At 38.8% G+C, this 21,189-nt stretch overlaps 1 protein-coding gene across 3 annotated transcripts in view; it reads left to right on the top strand.

The window, feature by feature from the left end:
- The window catches only part of INPP5F (inositol polyphosphate-5-phosphatase F), a 46,266-nt gene that overhangs the window by 5,972 nt on the left and 19,105 nt on the right, over positions 1-21,189 (top strand). For all 3 annotated transcript variants that reach the window (XM_075757764.1, XM_075757766.1, XM_075757765.1), the window contains exons 2-6: positions 10,159-10,239; positions 17,319-17,455; positions 18,826-18,954; positions 19,664-19,831; positions 20,143-20,199. In XM_075757764.1, the coding sequence (XP_075613879.1) occupies positions 10,159-10,239; positions 17,319-17,455; positions 18,826-18,954; positions 19,664-19,831; positions 20,143-20,199 (572 nt within the window). The remainder of the gene's footprint in view (positions 1-10,158; positions 10,240-17,318; positions 17,456-18,825; positions 18,955-19,663; positions 19,832-20,142; positions 20,200-21,189) is intronic.

The raw sequence follows: 21,189 nt of genomic DNA, 5'->3' as shown, positions 1-21,189 counted from the left end.
ATATCAAACAGGTCTCAAATAAAGCTTTATTAAATATTGAATGTGTGTTTCAGAAACTCATTCTGTTAGGGTTGTATATTGAGACTCAGGGCCCAGAATTTGGCAGGCTACTTTTTTCCCCTCAAATGTCTCAAAGATTTGAGACTACTGACAAAAGCTTTTTTCTCACTGTTTATAACATTAAACATGAATCATGAAACCTCTAAAGAACGTGAATTTTTAATATACATAGAGGCTTTTAGAGAATAAGATACAAATTTAACTCAAAATTTGCTTCTCGTTAAATGTTAAACTTGCCATAAACTTGTGATTTTAAAAAAAGTAGTTCTGTTCATTGAATGTTCTGGATTTGTTACAAAAATGCATATGATTATTCTAATTGAGAAATTCGCATGTGCAACTGAATCTGTGTTTCTTGAAAACGCACTATCCTGCTATGGTAATTAACTTGATTTAGGATGATTTAACTCTTCTCTTTGTTTAAGCAAACAACAACAAAAACATTTTCCCAGTTTATTTTCAGTTGTGATTTAGCAAAAATCTTTTGCAAAGATCTTAATGAGGAAATAATACTTGTTGTAAGAGCAAATGTGAAAAGGGAGAAGGGGGTGTGCCTATGGGTATGTGCAGGTTTTTCTTCTCCCTCCATCTGTTTAAACCTCTTGAAGTGCTCTAATTCCTGTCTGTGGAGTTAATGCTTCCAGCTGATGGTCATCAGTTCTCTCAGCTGCTCATGTTCTAACTATATCCTTATTCATGAAAATCATTGCATTTCACATGTCTTTGTAGGAAACAAAGTAATAGGAGTGAATATTGAGAAGAGAAGAAACTGTTGGATGGATTTCTAGAGGAGAAGTTTGGAACTAGTGTAGAAACCTTTTTTTTTATGAAAGCTCTGCTTTACTAAACAGGAATATTAATACTCAATGATCAGTTGTATATTCTTGTTCCAAACATCTCTAGTTTGTCCCCCAATAAAAACAGGGAGAGGATTTTTTTTCCTGAAAAGCTGAACCAAAATTAATGGAATCCCACTTTGTGTTGGGTTTGCGTGGCAAGGTTTTGGTATTGGGGGGGGGCTACAGGGGTGGCTTCTGTGAGAAGCTGCTAGAAGCTTCCCCTGTGTCTGATAGAGCCAATGCCAGCCGGCTCCAAGACAGACCCGCCGCTGGCCAAGGCCAAGCCAATCAGCGCCTCTGTGATAATACATTTAAGAAGAAAAAAAAAAAAACAGTTAGCGTGTTTTTGCAGCCAGAGAGAGGAGTGAGAAGATGTAAGAACATCTGCAGACACCAAGGTCAGTGCAGAAGGAGGGGGAGGAGGTGCTCCAGGTGCCGGAGCAGAGATCCCCCTGCAGCCCGTGGTGAAGACCATGGTGAAGCAGGCTGTCCCCCTGCAGCCCATGGAGGGAGGATGAGGGGGTGTAGAGATTCCACCTGCAGCCCGTGGAGGACCCCACGCCGGAGCAGGTGGAGGCACCTGAAGGAGGCTGTGGCCCCGTGGGAAGCCCACGCTGGAGCAAGCTCCTGGCAGGACCTGTGGATCCGTGGAGAGAGGAGCCCACGCCAGAGCAGGTTTGCTGACAGGACTTGTGACCCCGTGGGGGACCCACGCTGGAGCAGTTTGCTCCTGAAGGTCTGCACCCCATGGGAGAGACCCACGCTGGAGCAGTTCATGAAGGACTGTAGCCCGTGGGAGGGACTCACGTTGGAGGAGGTCGTGAAGGACTGTCTCCCGTGAGAGGGACCCCACGCTGGAGCGGGGGAACAATGAGTCCTCCCCCTGAGCATGAAGAAGCGGCAGAAACACCGCGTGATGAACTGACTGTAACCCCCACTCCCCGTCCCCCTGTGCCGCTGGGGGGGGCGGAGGTTGAAGCCGGGAGTGAAGTTGAGCCCGGGAAGATGGGAGGGGTGGGGGGAGGTGTTTTAAGATTTGGTTTTATTTCTCATTCCTCTACTCTGTTTTGCTTAGTAATAAATTAGATGAATTCCCTCTCTAAGTTCAGTCTGTTTTGCTCGTGACGATAATTAGTGAATGATCTCTCCCTGTCCTTATCTCGACCCCTAAGCTTTTCGTTGCACTTTTTCTCCCCTGTCTAGAGAAGGAGGGGAGTGATAGAGCAGCTCTGGTGGGCACCTGGACCCCAGCCAGGGTCAACCCACCACACGCTCGAACACTTAGGTTCTCCTTTTAAGGAAGAAATCTTACTTGAGTAGAAGCCCTGAAAGTGTTCATTGTGTCTATGAAAAACTGAAAACAAGGCACTTGAACATACTTTGAGTTTGAAAACTTATGCTCTGAGTAATGTAGTCTTTATCTCTGATGAAACGTTGGGGATAGTAGGCAAAATCATACTGAGATGGTGAAGTAAATGGCATAAAAGATGCCAGCAATGTGCAAAACAGAATTCTGAGCTAAACTTAAAAGTATATGACCTTGCCCAAGAGGTAGTTGGAAAATGTAAATGGTAAATGTGCTGGTCTGTCATTGATTGTTAAGTTCCAGTTTGTTTTCTTGTCTGTTTCTCAGGTTAGGAAAACCAGCAACTTTCCCACAAATAGCAGCTGATGCTTAAGTTTTTCCCTATTCTGACATGTCTTCCAGTAATGATAAATGATATATTGCTTGTTGTCATTTGATTAAATAGTCAGTTTGTCCCCAACAGTTAAAAAAATAAAAGGGGGGGGGAAGGGGTTAATATGGGGGGGTGGGGTGGGTGGCATGAAATCCTTTACTTTCTGTTTCTGAAACACACTCAAAAATTTGGCACATGTAACTCCGTTATTCAGTGTTTGAAATGGCTGTTCCCAAATCATAATTCTTTTTCTGCTTTGAGTTTGATTAGTTGGGCAGTCAGAGGGGAAAGTTAATTGTGGAGTCAGAAGAAAAGGTGACAGTGAGGGAAATCCTTACCTTGCTCAGCCTTGGCTCACCGCAGCTGTACCAGGATTTCTTTCATGGCTTTTAAGAAGCATTAATGTAAGTCAGTTCAGTGATAAATAAAACAAACTGTTTTCATAATCATGACCTTCTTTTGCTTAATTAATGTTTATATTTAAATGTTTTGAGGATGGGATAGCTTTCTTGTATTCTTTTGGGTATAGCTGTAACTGAGCAAACTCTTTAAAACGGCGTATCCTGAGAACGAAGGGACGTAGTGTTTAAACTGTCAGTTTTGTAAATAGGTTGAATAAAATCTTTCTCCTGCCTTTCTGATAATTTCCCTCTTACAAAGTAAATAGGATAAAAAAAAAAAAAACAACCGCAGTCAACCTACTGCTTTCCTAGCTTTAAGGATATACCAACAAACAGCTTGAGCTTTGAAATCCCAACTGAAAATGGGAATGTGTGTTGGTCTGTAATAATATTAATTAGTACAGTGTTTTTACTTTTGGAAGGATAAAAGATACTCTTTCCTTACCTGTATCGCTTCTGAGAAAGTATATGTTTACTAGCAGAGTTCAGTAGTGTAGAAGAATAAAGGGAAACTCTAAAGTAAAAAAAAAAATTAAATAGTGTTTATCTCATCCACTTAAAACATCTATTTTTGTGTATGTTTAGTACAGTAGAACATGAATATAATTTTATAAATACATATATGTGTATTGAAGTGAGTGGTTAAATATTTTTTTTTATTGATTTCGTATGTGATCAAAGAAGTTTGGAGACCACTATAGGGTCAAATTCTGTTTGGAGGGAAGAAGTTTCACTTGGTAACTACAACTGATAGAGGAGTTCCCTGTGCAGTTACTTGTAATACTGGATATGCTCCACTGAACATTTTCTGTTTGTTTTTTAAGTTTCCTGAGCAATGCCTGGTGACTCAGGGGGTTTTATAACTGCAACAGAATACAAAGAAGTGTTCTTTATCAAAATTAGTAGTAAGGATTCATTTTTGTTGGGTACTTTGGCACTTGCATCCTGCTTTTGCAGCAGTAATACAAACTTGTATTGTAAACTGTGATCCCCACTGCTTTAAGTCTGTCGCTATACAGCCTGAATTGTACTTGAACTGTTCCTGTTCATCTAGTTTAACTTTGAGATACTGAAGGAAGGTGTCCAAAGAAACTAAATCACTGTTTCATTTTCCTAGACACAAGCGGGTAGATGTGTACTTTCCAGCGTGTTGCACTTCTACAGTCGAGACGGGCGCTCTGTAAGGACCTTGCATTGAATTACTGTTTGGAAAGCGTGCTTCTCATCACTGGAGATGGGAGGATAAGCAGCCTTTCTAGCAAGGCTGTAAGGTGTAGTAGCAATGAGAAGGCTAACTGGGATTTTTCTGAAATCCTACTGTTGTAGCCTAGCTGTAGGCTTCTTGAGGGTGGTTGTGTGTGTGGGCAGATTGGGGAGTAGTGGTGATTTCATTTCTCTCTTATAAAGCAAAGCATTTAAATTCTAAGTGATGGAGGACTCTCAAGACTATAACACTTACAGACAGCGTAAACTGTCTAGATGACAAATTAAATGTAATTAAAACAGGTGATTAGCTGAAGGAATAACTTGTTCAAATTTTGGTGGAGAATATGCAGGTAAATTTAACAGTTACTGAAAATTAAGAGCTTGTACTTGTAATAAATGTCTTAAAACTCCTCTGTCTTTCTATTATAGTAGCTTAAATATAAATCTAGAAATCTGTGCTGAAAGGAAAATTTAATTAGCCTAAGTTTGTTTGCATAAGTAGTACTTTATTTCCTAGAAGAGGAAGAAGTTCACGTTTATACTCCTAAGTCTTCCCAGTTAATTTGTAATCTCTTAATCCCAGCTAATATTTCAGAATGCTATTAAAGATGAACTGGAACTTGAAAGCAGACTTTCTTTTGGAAAGCCGCAAGAGATCATAAGGGTCAAATAGTGCTAATAATAAAGTCCTATAGTTGTCTTTAAAGCATTACACAATATAAAGGAAAAAAAAATCTCAAATCTATTTAAAAATATTATTGAAGTTTTTTCCTAAAAGTTAACAATTCAGGTGTAAAATGTTACATTACCAGAGCTAAAAGATTTACTGTGGCTATTTACAGTGAGTTACTCAGCTTTTACTTTTTACATTAAAAAAAAAAAAAAAAAACCAACAAACTATTGCTTATGTTGAATGGTGAGAATGATTGTGAGAATTGCTACTCTGTCAGGCTATGGAAAGAATTTTTCAGAAATAGCACGCATCTATGTCAGTGTTTATACACTTCTATATAAACTGAGCTTGAAGGTCAGTGATGTGTTTTTTGTTTTTATACTGAGTGCACTGACAGGAAACACTTTCTAGCCAAGGTCCATTCCTGAAAGCCAACAAAGTTTGAGGAAGGTAAGAGGAGTATATTCCCTTTATTGGAAAATAAATAGTTATAGCTATCTGATGGATTGAACCAGGCAGTGGCTCAGTAATAAGGGCTGGATTCAATCGATTACAAATGAAGTCTTTTTTCTTCCTGCTTTCTCCCCAGAAGAAGCCTCCTTAAACTCTTCAGACTTGCCTGAAGTCATTCAGTGTTGAGCAAGTGGCTTATCCCAAAGCAGCAGTTTTGTTTCCGTATCAGAATTTGTGTCTGACCTCGGATCAGCTCTGGTGGTGGTAGACTGGAGGAACAGCTAGAAAGCAGCTTTGGCTTCTGATGCTCTTCCAAGTTACTTCTGTATCACCTTTTTAGTGTTATCTTTGTGTAAACACAAAGAATTGAAGAAACTTCATCTGGCATTGCGTGGCCCTGCGTCGCTGCTGGTAAGCTCAGAGGGGTGGTGGTGGTGGAAGTAATCACATCAAAGCTAGTTTTGTTCCAAATTTGTGACGGAAGTTCTATTGTGCTGCAAGTACAATGCTGATACATTTACCATTCATGGTGATTGTATGGTCGGTGATTGTTAATCTCTGACAGGAATCTGCAAAAGAGTCAACACTTATTTCAGTAGCTTGAATTTGGTTAGCGGCATAGGGGAAAGAATGAGCACATTTGTGCTTTGGGATGGAAACTTGGTAAGCAAGTACATACCTCGTGGTGTTAAGGGCATGTGTCAAGCCCTGTCAAACCCTAGCAGTTCTCTCAAATTAAAACATACCGAGGACACCAGAGAACTCCCGGAGTCAGGGGAGATCTTCCCTGGGGCTCAGCTCGCTGCTGGCAGTGATGCCTTCTGTACACGGCTTCTGACTTTCTGCTGTGAGGGACAATGACTATTTTGACAGCATTCATTATCACCAGCACAATACTGGAAGAAACCTGTTTCAACAGCATTGTGTTGCAGTTTCAGGTTGGTAAGTTTTTGTTTCTGGCTGAGTTTCCAGAGATCACTAGACTGCTAGTATGACATCAATAGGAGGGTAAGTTTCTGTGGGGAAACAAGAGCAATTTATTGATAAATTGTATTTCTCAAGGCATTCAGTCTGGTTTGGGTGTAGAGGAAAGTCCACTGTTTCCTTTGATAGAGCCTTGTGGTAGTTAATTCTTATTGATAACACACTTCATTTAAAAAAAAAAAAAATTCCAAACGTGCCATGTGTTGTTTCAGGAGTCAGAGATATGGCCGCATGTCTTATGTATGCTATCTGGAAACTTTTAACTGAGGATTTTCAGTTTTGTTTTTTGTGGTTACTTTGCCCTTGGCTTTAAAAAGATATAAACACCTTCTGTAACATGTATTACTATCTACCAACTTATGCTACCTCTTAAATTCTGCTATATTTTACAGTTAAAGACTAATTTCCTTCGGGCTTGCAGTTAACTTTCCTGGATCTCTATATATTTAAAATTGATACATAAGCAAAGATTAAGTGGTTATAATTTTCAAAGATACAAGACGGTGGCTGAAGATAGCTGCTGCCAGGATTGCCAGACAGAGTGACTGCAAGCAGACAGTCTTGAACAATTTTATGGTATTAGACAAAAATTGGAGATGGCTTCTTCCAAAACAGAATAAATAGGACTGCAGTCGACGTGAAAGCTCATGTTCTTTGGGGGTGGGTGAACAGTAGTTAAACCTCTTAATTTGGTTCATCCATCTTACATCTCCAGAGTGTACTCTGGAGGTTTATCGGTATTTACTGTAGTGATATTTATTCAGGACGATTGGGTGTTGGCTCCGAGTTGAGATATGGCTGTCACACAGGAAATTGAGCTATAACCAGTAACAAAGTTCTAATCAGAAGGTCACAACCGGTTGTGTTTTATTTAGTTAAAACAACTTGCTTCTATGCTGTCACACATACTTTCCTGTAGAAAGTTATCTAGAAATAGTGTAAGAAAAAAAATATCTTGTGATACCGTGACCAAAGAAAGTCAGTGTGATTCCACAACTGCTAATTTTTTTTTTTTTCACAGCCTACAGGCATTTCTCCTGTAAGACTTCTTCACATCTAGGTTTTCTTGGACACTGAAAAAAACCCCCTGTTAATCTCCTCAGATGTTGTTAAATGTCATTTTTTTCCTATGCCCTGCCTTCCCCCTGGAAAATTTTTGTGAAACAGTCAGCTTTCACTGTTAGTAGCTTGATAATCACACTTATCTCAAGAGCCAGTGCTGCCCAGCTGGTGGATCCATATTTGCTGTCTTTAAACTCTTAAAGTGTAATGTGCATTTAACTACAAATGCATTTTTTTCTTCAAAGTTCGTCTGTACTCTAAGTAAACATAGGACTCAGTTTAGAGCCAGTTCTCATTGTGCCTCTGTAGGGCTAGGGAGAAGTATTCCTGTAGAAGTCTTGGACATTGTGTATGATTATGTCTAGGGCTACATATGTCAGAGAAACCCACAAAACTAATAGAGTAGCTACATAAGACCCTATGTAGTCCTACAGTTCCTTATACCAGTTTCCTTATGTCCTTTTGCAGGCAAGTCTAAACCATTGTTTCCTCATATTTGTGATAAAAACAAAACCTTGTTTTCACATTTTTTTTAATCTCTCGTAGTCTACTAGAAGAAAACCTTGCTTAACTATGCAGAGCCTTCCTACTATTATCTCTTGTCATAGTGGGAAATCAGTGGTTTAAAAAGATTTAGATGGTATTCTAGATCACTAGGTTTGTAGTAGCTATGGTAAACCTTAAGTGGTTTAGTTCTCTAAATTCCTTTTGTGCCTAGCTTTTTTGGGTTTTTTTAGCTGTTTGGTGTATCTAGCTGGTTTCTAGCTCTCGCAATGGAATATGAATGCGGAAGTCAATTGCAAAGATGATAAAAAGTAGATGAAGCCTGAGACAATACAACTCTAGAAAATTCCCAGGGTGAAGACAAGACTGGGATTGTATGGGTGAACTGGGAAAGAAGGTAGAAGATTTGGAGTGAGTCTGTGTTCTTCTTTCCTGTAAATTTGATAGTGCAGACTTTCCGCTCGGCATATGGATGCTCTTGCATGTTATTTGGACTGCAGCTCTGAGCTCAGGCTGTCCTAGAACTTGTTTTGTACGAGCTCAAGTCTTTGGCATACGGATACAACATGAGTTTAGGTACTTCAGCAAGGTTAGAGGGTAAATCAAACTGTTCACGCTGCCATAACCACTGCCACTTATTTCCTGGTGCTCATCTATCTGCATTAGTCTCTTTAAGAGCTTTGTTTAACTAATGGCATGATTCATACTAGGTTCTGTACTGACCGATAACTTGCAGTGAAACAGGAAGAATGAGGAGTTTGCAGATACAGTCCAGTGAAAGGTACAGCCTGGTTACACACATCAATTGTAGCTCTCTACTACCTCCTACAAACAGCTTTAAATTCTGCTGCCATGTGCTCCCAGTTCGTGACTGTCTGCATACAAGCACATGTGATATATCCCATTTAAATGAGTTCAGTTTAGATCTATCCTGACTTAAACCATTTCTATGATATCTTGTGTAAATGCTTGTATTTTAGTGATTAGCTGAGTCTGGTTTACCATTAAATGTTACAGTGAAAGCTAGGAGTAAATTTGCATTCTTGGAATAGCAAAGTCTCAGATACAAATGTTTCAAGGAGGATACAGTGTTTGAAAATAGTATGTAAAAAAAAGTATCAGACTGACTATCAGTTTTCGTCTGCAGGTCTCGGACTTCCAGGAAGAAACTAAGGCCTTGTAAATTATGTGTAGGTGGATGATTTGCACTCTTCTGTATCTTGAGATCTTGTGTGAGTTTGTTCTTTCAAATGTTCATCTACTTACACTGGGAGCTAAGATATTTAATTTGGCTGTTAAAACTGTAGAAAATCTTCCACCTTGGAAAAAGTGAGTTTTGGTAGATAATAAGAAGTTTCTTGTCCTTCTTTGTATAGATCCACCTTCTCTTTTTGCCTTTGCAAGTTTGTCTCCTACATAGATATTAATTGCCTTTAAAGACTTGTTTTCACTTACAGTATTTGACTTATGAAACTTATTCTTTCCTGCAGTAAACAGGTTCTGTGCTGCTATTAGAAACTCTTACTGAGTGTCAACAATATGTGTCTGTGTGACCACAGGATACTCTTCATGTTTATGCTCTCTCCATGACTTGCATCAAGTGATGGCTTGAATGCCTGCTGAGAGGAGTACCCTTCACAGATTTGAAAGTTGATAGTGTTGCCTTCCTGCTTTCTCTTCTACTTCCTATGTGGTTCTCTGGAATTTCTTAACAGTAGGAGAACTGGAAACCTAAAACTTTGTGTACTTTGGTATTCCGTGTAGTGGAGAGTGTTTGAACAAAAGAAGAAGCGTGTGTGCACGTATATAGAAAGAGGATGTGAAATTAATAGTAATTGGATAAGTATGGGAGAGAGCTGGGGCTGAAAGCTAACATCTGCTTGGTTTTTGAAGCTACATTATTAACTTAATGACCTGTGTTCAGTTTCACTATAGCCATGTAAAATCTTGGTTAAGTTACAAATTCCAATGGATATTAGAAGAATTAAGCCTCCATTAAACTGAATTACTCTAGCCTAAAACAATTATGTCTCCCCTTCCCGCCCTGAAATATCTAGGTTAGAGCTTTAAATTGAAAACTTAGTAATTTAGTCCCAGCTATTTGGTAACAAGTGAAAATTGAACAGCATATTTATCTTATTGCAGGAATCTTAGTGTGTTTTCTACCCTCTAAGGTGGGGAAGATGGAGAGAATGACCATTACTGGATGAATTGTCCTGTTGAGTTTGCTTTAAAAAAAAAACAACGAAACAAACCAAAACCAAACAACAAACCAGGAGCTTTGTTCTTTTTTGCAGCCACTGATCTTCTCTTGGCTTGGAATCCCATTTGTCTGGGCCTGGTAGAGGGAGTCATTGGTAAAGTTCAGCTTCATACAGGTATGTGGTTGGTTGTTTTTTTCTTTTACTGCTAATGCACTTTAAAACAAAGTCAGTGGTACTACAAATAATACTGTGTCACTCAAATGGAATTATGTAGCGTTCTTTGCAAGGAGGAGTAGTCCCCAACGATGAACTTGTCAGTGATTATATTATAACTACAGATGCTCATTTCCTCTACTTTCTACTGTATGTATTTTGGTTCATCACTGTCTTGTAAAAATGGAGAACTGTATTCACAAAGAGTAGAAATTTGTGTTTGAAGCTCTATCAGAGGCTCCATGGGAGATGTATGGAATACTTGCACGTTTTGAATAATCCTTTCAAAGCAGTTTTTTGTTGTACTGTGGTACAGTGCAAAAACTAATGGTGGAAGTTTTCACAAAAACATAAGGCTCGAATTCTCAATCTGAAAACCTGAAGAATAATGAATAATTATACCTTAATAGATGACTGAGAGCAAAAGGAACACTTAAACTTATTTGGTTTTAGATGTAAGACATACCTATGAAAAGAAAGCAGGCACAGAATGCATTGTGATTTAATTTTAAGCCTGTCTCTGATTCTAGTAACTTTTTCCTGTAAAAAAAAGGTCAATGCTCTTTAGCTTTAGTCAGCTGCAAATTCCTGTAGCCATAATAAATACTTATTTTGATATAAACCAGCTTTGTTTAGAAAGATTCTTCTGCCAGTAGAGCTCTGGATATCTATTTACTGGCAGGTAGGAAAGCTAGCCATAAACTCTGCTTCACTTACTTGTGTGCTGTTCTTTTTGTAAATGCTTAGACCCTGCATTTAAAGTAGTGCCTGGCAATATGATCAATACAGGTAAAGTTTCAAGTGTGTTCCAGGATAGCAGGATGGATTAAGTGCTGAAATGGATCAGATGTTTGTGGTCTCTTGAATAGAAACAGATTAGTCAAGGTGGCAGGGGCATACTAGCAGTAGGGGAGGAAGGAAAACAAGGACTGGTACGTCACTGCATGAGTGTATGACAGATCCAGTTCTAGGAAACGCTTGGCTCTGTATTACTGTGATGCTTAGGTCTCATTTCTGAGAGTAATAGTTCACAGCCCATCTCTCCATGAAGCTTATGATCACATCCTCTTTCCAATTGCATCGCTTCATCTTCTTTGAATTTCACCTGATATTTTTGTCTGTGCCCTTTCTACAGATCTATTCAGCCATCCTCTTTCAGATCTGATGCTATGAAGAGGTTCAGATCCTGCCATCTCACTTTTTCTTCTCATCCAGGTTGTCTGTGCTGTTCAGCATGTGCTGTTCACGATGAATGATGGCAAAACTCCAGTAATGACTTTTCTGCTGTGGGAAAATGCTCATTGATTGTTGTAGCATGGTTTTTTTGGTTTTGTGGGGTTTTTGTCTGGGTTTGTTTTTGTTAAACAAAGCACTTGGGTACACAAAGGCCTTCCCTGCCTCACCCCCCACCCCCCCCGAGTCTAGTATAAAAACCTTTGAAGGGAGAGACCTTGTCAAATGCTTTCTGGATGGTCCAGTAAGTTATGGCAGCTGAATACCCTTGTGTGTGTGCTTATGGCGAGGCACTTCCTCTACTTATGAAAGCTGAGTTGAATCTTTCCCCAGCATGTGACCCTTCAACAGGTGCCAGCTTGTTGTCAAATAAAAATTAAGATTACCGGATAATAAGTCTTGATATTTTGTCATTTTTCCATGTATCCTGTAGAGCTATTGAATCAGTTATGCTCATCCAGGCACTCCATTCCATTGCTGCTTAGCCCAGCTGGAAGCATTTTGTTTTCTCTCTGCCTTGTTCAGATGACACCATCACAAACTGCTCATAGACTATCCTTCTTGTTGTCAATATTCTGGTACTTAGTGATGCAACTGTCCAGTAAACAGACATTTATTTTTCTACCTCCTAATGTCTGAAGAAAGGTACACTCTCCAGCTATTTATTCTTCTGCTGAGAACTGCTGCTCCCCTGCACCTGCTGACAGTTGCTGATGAGCGTCCTCCATCAGGCCGCGGTCAAAATGAGAAGGGCTCATGAGATGTCTTACACGGGTCTCTTGAAACCTATTGCTGTCAATGAACTCTCGCTTGATCATATTCAAGTGTAGCTTTATGTAATCCTCTAGCTGAATCATCTAACGCTGTGTAACAGTAACCTGTCTTCATTACTTATTCTTGTATCAATCTTTGTCACCTGGAAACTTTATCAGCAGAAGTTGTATAAATATTTAACATTGCTGGACCATTATCTCCAGACTTACTGTGCTGCGGAAGCTGGGCAAAATGCTTTTCTCCTAGAGCTGATCTAGAACGGGAGGACTTGTTGCTCTGATTTTTTTTTTTCCTCCCCTGCTCCCGGACTATAAGAATGAGAAAACTTAATTTGAAGCTCTTTTGGCTAATTAGAGTCCTGTATGGGCTTGTCCTTTTCAGAACCTTGTTACTAGCTATTGTTAGAAAGAAGTACTGGTGTGTGTTAAAAATGCTAGCACATGCTGACTAATACTAGAAACCTTAAATACCTTTTTAAGTGCACTCCAAAGCTGTCACTAAGCCTATATGCACTTTAATGTCTTGGGCATAGATCCTTACATGTTCTTGAAAGATTTGCTTAATGCAAGAATGCTGGAGTAGTCCTAAGCTGGCCTTGACGTGTTCTGTAGTCAGTCTGGGGCTGTCCTTAATTTAGCATTGAAATACCCTTGCCAAATTGCTGTAACTAGGGGTGGGATTTAATTTACTCTTAATCTTGCTGGTTTTATTGCTGGCCTAGTACAAGAGAATCTGTAGGAAAGCTTCTGTGGCAGGGAAGCAGTCTCGTAGAAACCAGCTAGCCAATATTACATGGCTTATTTTTTAATTCTTTAAAGAATTTTGCCATGAGAGGGTCAGTTGTACATCTGGACGTAACTGTACGCTCACATTGGAGATTTGGTTCTTCCTCAATACTGAATTTTCTTAAACATTAAGATGCTTTTTGGGGGAAAAACCCCAAACGTCCAAACAACAAAACCTTAATTGAATATCAGAATGCAAAGATATGGTCTCTTACTTTTTTCTGGCTCATCCCAAGATGACTTGTAAGAAAATGTTGAGTAAAAATGGAAATAGAAGGAAAAGGATTTTAGGAGGTGTTGTGGAGATATGTTACGGAACAAGACCATTGTACACTTTTTTTCTTGGTTCAGATGCACAATTAAAATTGTCTCTGCATGATCTTCCCATATAGAGGCAAGCATATCTCTTGCATAAACAGTGTCTCCTTTACAGAATATTAATTTTGTTTTGTGGTCCAGTTAGTGTGCATTCATACAAAATATAAGTGTAGCCGCTCTATTTCCTTTTGTCAAAATCCCAATACAGAAAGAAGTTGTGGGTGGGTTTTTTTGGTTAGAATAAAAATTAGATACTTTAATCCACTAAAATGGTAATGGTAGCCTGAAACTGAATCGCTTTTGATCAGAGACTACTTAGCAAGCTGATGAAATGTTGTAGTGCTGGAAATTGCTCATAGTTAATACTGTATAGCTCACTATAACCTAAGCTGCATTTCCTAACCAGTTCCAGCAAATTCCACTTAACCCATTCATTGCTACCACACATTTTTCAGTTTCTTGGTCAAAGCATATTCCTACACAGTTTAATGTCTGTATCAATTTGATGTGCTCTTCCAGTGCTGGTTAATTAAGACCCAAATTTAACGCTGCTGGCAAGACCCAGTAAACAGAAGCGAAGTGGAGTTCCTCCTTCCCTATCCCCAGGAAAGGAAAGGTTTTTTTGTTAGCATGCCTCTGAATCTTGATAGAAACAATGAGTGGTTCTGCATCTCTTCAGTGCGATGTAAGTGCTGCCCTTTCTAACTTCATCCAATCAACAACTTAAAACATTCTTTTTGCATGCGGCTTATTCAAGTAACGAAAAATAAGAAAATGGTAGTGTGGAATTTCTTGGCTAAAATCAAAATATTTGCAAAAAGCAGCATTTATAATAAACTTATGCACAGCTTAAGAAAAGCTACTGCAAATGGGGAAACTAAATGCTAGATTGTTTGGGAAGTGTCAGAGAAGATAAACAGCAGTGATGTGCTGACAGTGTTGAAGCAAAAGAGGAGCTGAATTCCTGTTTTAGTGAGGAATGGGAGGTGGTAGTAGCTTACTATATCTATAGTACTTTAAATTAGTAGTTGCCATTTAGTCTGCCATAGTTCATAAGACACTAAAAATGAGCATTAGGTCTTAAGAGATGATTTAAAACATGTACTCTTCTGGAATGACATAGCTGTAGTGTTCTCCTGTATACACCATACCTCCCACGTTTAGTAGACAATAACTAATCTTTTTTTCTTTATGGCTATTCTATGGAGCCACCTTTTTAACTGCAGAAGCACATGCTCTATTTAGGGATTCGGTTGTTTAGATACTGCTGGCAATTATAATATACTACTTCTATGGCTACTGTCGAAGCTGTTACTTTAGGGCATACTTTATCTGCATAATGACTTCCTGACTGTTTTCTTTTGATCTGCTGGGGAATTCCTGTTCTTTCCGTGTTATGTGGCTCTGGCTATAATACGAATAGAGTTTTGAAATGTACACCAAGATGACTTTGCATTTTTTAAAATGATAAAAGGATACAGAACTTACTTGGCTGTATTAAGCTCTTAAGTTCTTGTTTACTGCTACCAGGGTTTGTTAATACGAGGTAAATGGAAGAGTAGCCAGAGATTTTCTTCTTTTCCAGATTTCACTAAATTCTGCTTAGAAATGCCTTTACGTTATACTTTTTCCCAATGGAATCATACTGATTATTTCACTGGAGCTCTAGATGATATCCTTTCTTAGAGTATCTGTTTTTGTTTCTTGACATACACTGGTGATATCCTCATAAGAGTAAGGTTGTGTGGCTAACCTTCTGTAGCTGGGAGTAGAGGAGATACCCAACAGGACTGTCTGGATGCCCTCTTATGCAACCCTTCTGTTAAGCTTGGATTGCCCTGGGTTTCCAAAATGCATTGTTTTATGCCTACTGGAAAGCAATACAGAAAATGCTAGACCTTCTTTTTAGATGAAGCGGTAGACTTCTTCATCTGTTGATGGTGTTTTTTGGCAGCATTTCAATTTTCCCTTTTCAAAAGGATTTTCTTACCAATTCATTGGTCTTTTCACCGTTGCGTAGAATCTGCCTGTCTTCCTCAGCTTCCCTTTTCTTGTTTCCACCTTACCCCCATGGCTGCTAGGTGGAATGCTGGAGGCAAAGGCCTCCAGGTTATCCATGGTTCTCCAAGTTATGTTGCCTGTACAGAAAAGCCGTTCCAGCACCTGATCTCAATGATGATAACTGTCCTGCTGGCATTTGCTGTCACTCTCTTGTCCTTATTTTTTTTTTTAATCCTTTGACCAGTTTTTAGGGGACTATACTTGTGTCACATAACATGGTCCAACCTCAGAACTGACCCTGCTTGAGCAGGGTGACATCTTGAGGTCCCTTCCGACCCGATCTCTGTGATCCTATAGAGGTTATGATTCTGATGCTGTGTTCAGGAAGTAACGCAGGACTCCCTTGAGAAGATGACATACGTTAAATAAATGGTGCATGTCTTCATTCGCCTTCTCCCTTTTTGGGGGGCAGTCTCTGGTTCTCACAGCTCGTAATTTGTAATTAAGACTATCTGTAACTTTTAAAGGCTTCTTAGTACCCAACATAAGCACATCTCTTTTCTAAAGTTAGTAACTTAGAATCAAAATAAGGGATGGAGTGTCATATCACACAGTAGTCAATGATTACAATGATTATTCCTTTTCTTTAGATAGAAGACACTGCTGTTTAGACATATCTTGTCAGATGTGGGTTGAAGTGCTAAAGGTAATTTTAATTGCAGTTATTGGAAAGATGCTTACAATTTTGATAGAGCTTTAATTCTATGCTGAAAGTATATTGGAAAATCTGGGAGATATAAAAATTCTGGGTTTTCTGTGATTTTTTTTTTTTTTTAAACACATAATCCTGGGTTTTTCTTAAGCAGTCAGAGGATAAAGTGCTGTTTAGAATTTACTGAGCAAGGAAAACAGACTGCATGTGCTATAAAACCTCTAAAAAGATTTTTTCAAAGGTTGGATAATGTATTTGAAGGCATAATACATGAGACGACAATCTGTCACAAGTGTGGAAGCATATTTAAGTCTACCATAGCAGGCTGGGATGTCTGTGTCTGACCTCTTCAGTTAAACTCAGTTGGCTGCTGCTCAGTCGGGAGAAATAGTGTGTATATGTCTAAGACTTTCTGTGCCTTTTCCATCTGTCTTAACAGAACTTTCACTTCTGACTCATAAAAGCCCTAGCATGCTGCTGATCTAACCAAGGGATTAAACTCTAGGAAGTTAAAGTCCAGGCACTATTCAGCAATCAGTGAGAATGCTTGTTCTGTTCCCCTCTTTAAAGCTATAATTGCAGATGTTGTAGATGGAATGTGTGTATGGAATGCACCTGTAACCAATATCTTCGTTAATCTTTGGCTCATTAATTTCTACACCACTTAGATGTGTATACTTCAGGAATGATGTGAAGCTTTAAACACACATGAGCTGCTTTATGATGCAGTCCGTGTTTGCTCACCAGATTTCTTAACTCATGAATCTTGTAATCAGGTGTTACCTGTGTCTGTCTTGTTTGCTGTTTTATACGCAACCAAACGTACAAAGGGAAAATCTTAGCTTGCTGTCTGAGCTCCAGCTATTCTTTTTAAATTATACTATCATTAGTGATATTGGTGAGGATGTGCATCGTCCTAGAGATTGCCTAATTGCTATAGATGAGTTAGTGGTAACTTTACCTCTAACGGGTCAGTCTATGAAATAGTTAGTCTCCTTATTATATTAGAGACTAAATAAGTATTGTTTTTTAGAGTGTTGGGGTTTTTTTAATTGCAGTGCATAGCAACAAACGTAGCAATAGCAAATTATCATTCATTGGAGTCTTCTAGTCAAATGGTTCCTGGCAGGGGTTTTACACTGGGGAGAAGCTTCTGGCAGACTAATCAAAGTAAATGCCTGACAGAAAAATCAAAGCATCTACTAATCTTTTTCCAGATTTACCGTGGTGGCTACTTTTAATTCGTCAGAAAGCATTGATTGGCAAACTTCCAGGAGACCATGAGGTTTGCAAAATAACAAAGATTGCAGTGATTCCACTTTCTGAAACAGAACCTCAGGATCTGGAATTAGAGGTATGACTATCTTCAGTGAATTCTGCTTTCCCCCTTCTGCTTCAGTGAAATTTAAATGTGAAATGTAATAGTTAAGCACATGCCTCTTCTTTTTCCTGGTGTATGCAGACATATTGAATATTTTGTGCTTTTTAAATGCTGTTTTTGATTAAAAGGTTTTTTTAAAATAGAAATCACAAGTTCTGCTAGGAAGGGAAACTACAATAAAATTAGACCCAAATTTCATAAAGACTGAAAATACCACACAAGAACAAAATCTTACTAGTGTAATTGAGCAACAGGTCATTTGAGAACAGAACTGAATCCACTGGAATAATCTAAAGGGACAAAGCTGTAGACTAGGACAGGAACCTTGTTTTTTTTGCTTAGGAAAAAAGCTCTCCTGATTACCTTTTAATGACTAGGATGGTAAGACTTTCAGTAAATCCTAGTATGCTAAGATGATGTACACTGTAGTTAGTAGACTGTTGGGAGAATTCAGGCTTCTTTTTTCAACATGTGTGGCAGGGAGGGAGATGACTTGTGATGGTCTCTATGGTGCCTGTAGGACAGTGTGAGAATCCCTCCCTGAAGAGGGAAGGAGTAATGTGGAATCTCCAAAGCTTTGGTGGAACTCTAGGAGCATGAAAAGCTGCTGAAGCACTGCTTCAGAGTCTGGAGATTAGAACCTCCCAGGGTCTGGGATCCAAGAATATGACTGGAAATTGAGATGTAATGCCTTCCTGTTCTTAGTCATGTAGGCGAGAACATACCGCATCTGCTGGGTGCTTCTGTGCCTAGAAACTTGTGTGAGATCTCAGATTTGCAGTGCCCTCTCCCAGGTACTTCAGCTGCTAACCCCATAGGTTGTCCACAAATATCTCTAAGACAGGGCTTCGTGTGTGTTTTTGGGAGGGAAGAAGCTGCCCTCTGAATCAGGAGAGAGTATATATATTTTTTTTAAAGGATACTCTTGCTCTCATCTTATTTTGGACTCTTAATTCTATAACTTGCCTTCAAAGGAAACCCTTACTTTAAATAATTGTATTATTTTTCCTTTATCCATTATCTTTTGGAAAAAAAATCTGCAAGTGAGTAATACTAATTTACAGTGTTATTTTGGTGGGAAGTTAAGATGGGTGTGGTTACTCAAGTCATATCAAATTGAGGCAGACATTCTCACAATCACAGGAGAAAATACCTTTTATAAAAGAGGGAGAAATATGCTATAGATAGAAACCTGCATGTTTCCCCCATATTTCAGAGTGTCTCCCCTAGATTTGTGGACATTGCAGTCTTGTTTTGTAGACTTTTTAATTAAAAAGTTTCCTTGAACTTGTTAGAGTATATTTAAGTATTGGCTTTAATTCAATGTTTAAATCATTATTTAGCTCTGTAAAAAGCACCATTTTGGGATAAACAAGCCAGAGAAGATTACGCAGTCTCCAGATGACACAAAATTTCTGCTGAAGACTCTTACTCAAATTAAATCAAATGTGTCTGCTCCAAATAAAAAGAAGGTAAAGCTTTCTACTGTTTTCTTGGGGCTTTTTTTCAGAATATTTAGTTGATAATTCAAAGGCTGTGGTGGATGATAAAATGGAGTACTAAGACCTAAAAAGAGAAGTAGTGAGAAACTGCAGAACGTGCAGTTACTCTGTCTTGAAGTGCAATTATATAAGAGCAACGGATAGTCAAAAATTAAATTGAAAACTGAAAAATCATAGAATTTCAGCAGAATTACCAGTAGAGTACCTTCTTACCAGGATTTGCTTCTACTGGGATTCTAAACTTCTACAAATTGCTCTGCATAAGCATTTCGCCATATAGAATTAGAGACAAAATTTGGCGCGCAGTTCCTCAGAGAACACCATACAATCTTATCAAAATGCTCTTAACACAATAATGGCTTGGATTTGAAAGTCCAAACAATATTAAAATTGTAGATGCAATACTTCACAGAAACTCTTGAGACCAAAACTTCTGGAGCTTACATTGAAGTAGTATGTTTCAGGGTCTGACTGCTCTGAATGCCCTTCTTGCTAAAAGTAACAGCGTGGTATTTCTGAAGATGCTGTCTCTTGTACTCATCTCTGCTAGGAATTTTAAAATCCTGCTCCTCAGTGAGAAAATGTTCATCCTACAAGGTTAGAAATGGCGTTTAGCAACTATGGCGGGGTCTTTTTCAATCAAAGAAAAGCCATAAGAAAGCCATTGCTTTTCTTTCAGATTAAAGAAAGCAAAGAAAAAGAGAAGCTGGAGAAGAGATTATTGGAGGAGTTGTTCAAAATGTTCATGGATTCGGACTCCTTTTACTACAGCCTGACCTATGACCTAACAAATTCTGTGCAGAGGCAGAGTGCGTGTGAGAAAACTAACTTACCGCTGTGGCGAAAAGTGAGTGTGTGTGGGTTAATCTTCATGTTGGGAGATGTGCTGTTCAATAATGTGTGTGGGGTCCAAACTTTACTGGTCACTTTGTGGGTGTAGCCTACAGCAACCGAAGATCTTGCTCTGTAACCACCTTCAGTGCAAGGAAATGAAACAAGTATCTCCAGTAGCATGTCTTGAACTGAGCTGTTGTGTTCAAAAGTAGTGAACGCTAAGCTTGTATGTACAGTTGTTGTGAATAATACTGGTGTCTTTACCAAAGATATTGCTAAACCTTATTTAAAGTATTGCAAAACCTGCCCTTTTTCTTTAAACAGGTTGATGACAGATTCTTTTGGAACAAGCACATGATTGAAGATCTCATCAGCATTGATGTGAGTGTTATTTCTAACAATGTGTATTACATGAACTGTTCTTTAGTTTTAGTTGAAACGTTTACTTAAACTTCATAGAAGTTTACTTAAAAACCTGCTTGTCAGACAGGTCAGGACCAGGACTGTGCCCTCTGAAGCTGAGCAGCTGGCATTACCCCAGCTGGCCTTCCAGCAGCCTTCTAGTTAGCCTGCGATCGTTGCTAATGAATGCACATCAACTGAATTTAAAACGTTATTACGATAAAGCAGTGCGGAATAACTTGATGTGTGATATGTTTGTGCTGATTTGGGAAGGTAAACTTAAGATGTGTTTATCTGTGAAATGGATTATCCCTGGACAGAGCTGATTATTTGATAAGGAGGAGGAGGCAGAAAAGAAACTCTGAATTCCAGAATTTTCTTGAGACAAGATTTTTGTCTTCCTAAGTGGAGAATACTGGTTTTCTCCTTGAATGGAGTAGCTGATCACTCTAACAATAGTGTAGAACAAGTTCTTCTGAACAGCTAATCAGAGTAGTAAATAAAGCATTTTCCTAGTTATTGGGCACAAAGAAACATAGAACCCCGCCAATCTTTTTCTTCAGTGTATAATCTCACTTAACTTTAAATTTAACTTCCTAGATAAATGACTGAGTTACTAACTACTGTATGCCAATGTAAGTCAAGTCTTAGGTTCTTTTAAAGATGACAGTGGACATCTTGCCTTATGCCCTGCATTTCTCTCTTGTTTAATAATTGTATATATTCTAATGCTTATGGAGTCAGAGCAGGGTAAACTTAGATGCTGTGTGAAAGGTTGTATATAATTCAGGAGTTAATCTTATAACATGAAAAATACAACTAGATTATAAATGGATAACCTTGAATTAGTATGGAACTTGGATTTACATTCTGTTTAAGAAACTGAGGTTTTAGGGTGACAAAGCACTCATGTGCCCAGCCCTGAACCAGTTGGCTTGGGTACTAAGTTAGCCCGTACAAAACTTATGC

Source organism: Balearica regulorum, chromosome 7 (assembly GCF_011004875.1).
Source record: "Balearica regulorum gibbericeps isolate bBalReg1 chromosome 7, bBalReg1.pri, whole genome shotgun sequence".
NCBI lineage: Eukaryota > Metazoa > Chordata > Aves > Gruiformes > Gruidae > Balearica > Balearica regulorum.
This window is presented reverse-complemented; position numbering and strand designations above follow the sequence as displayed.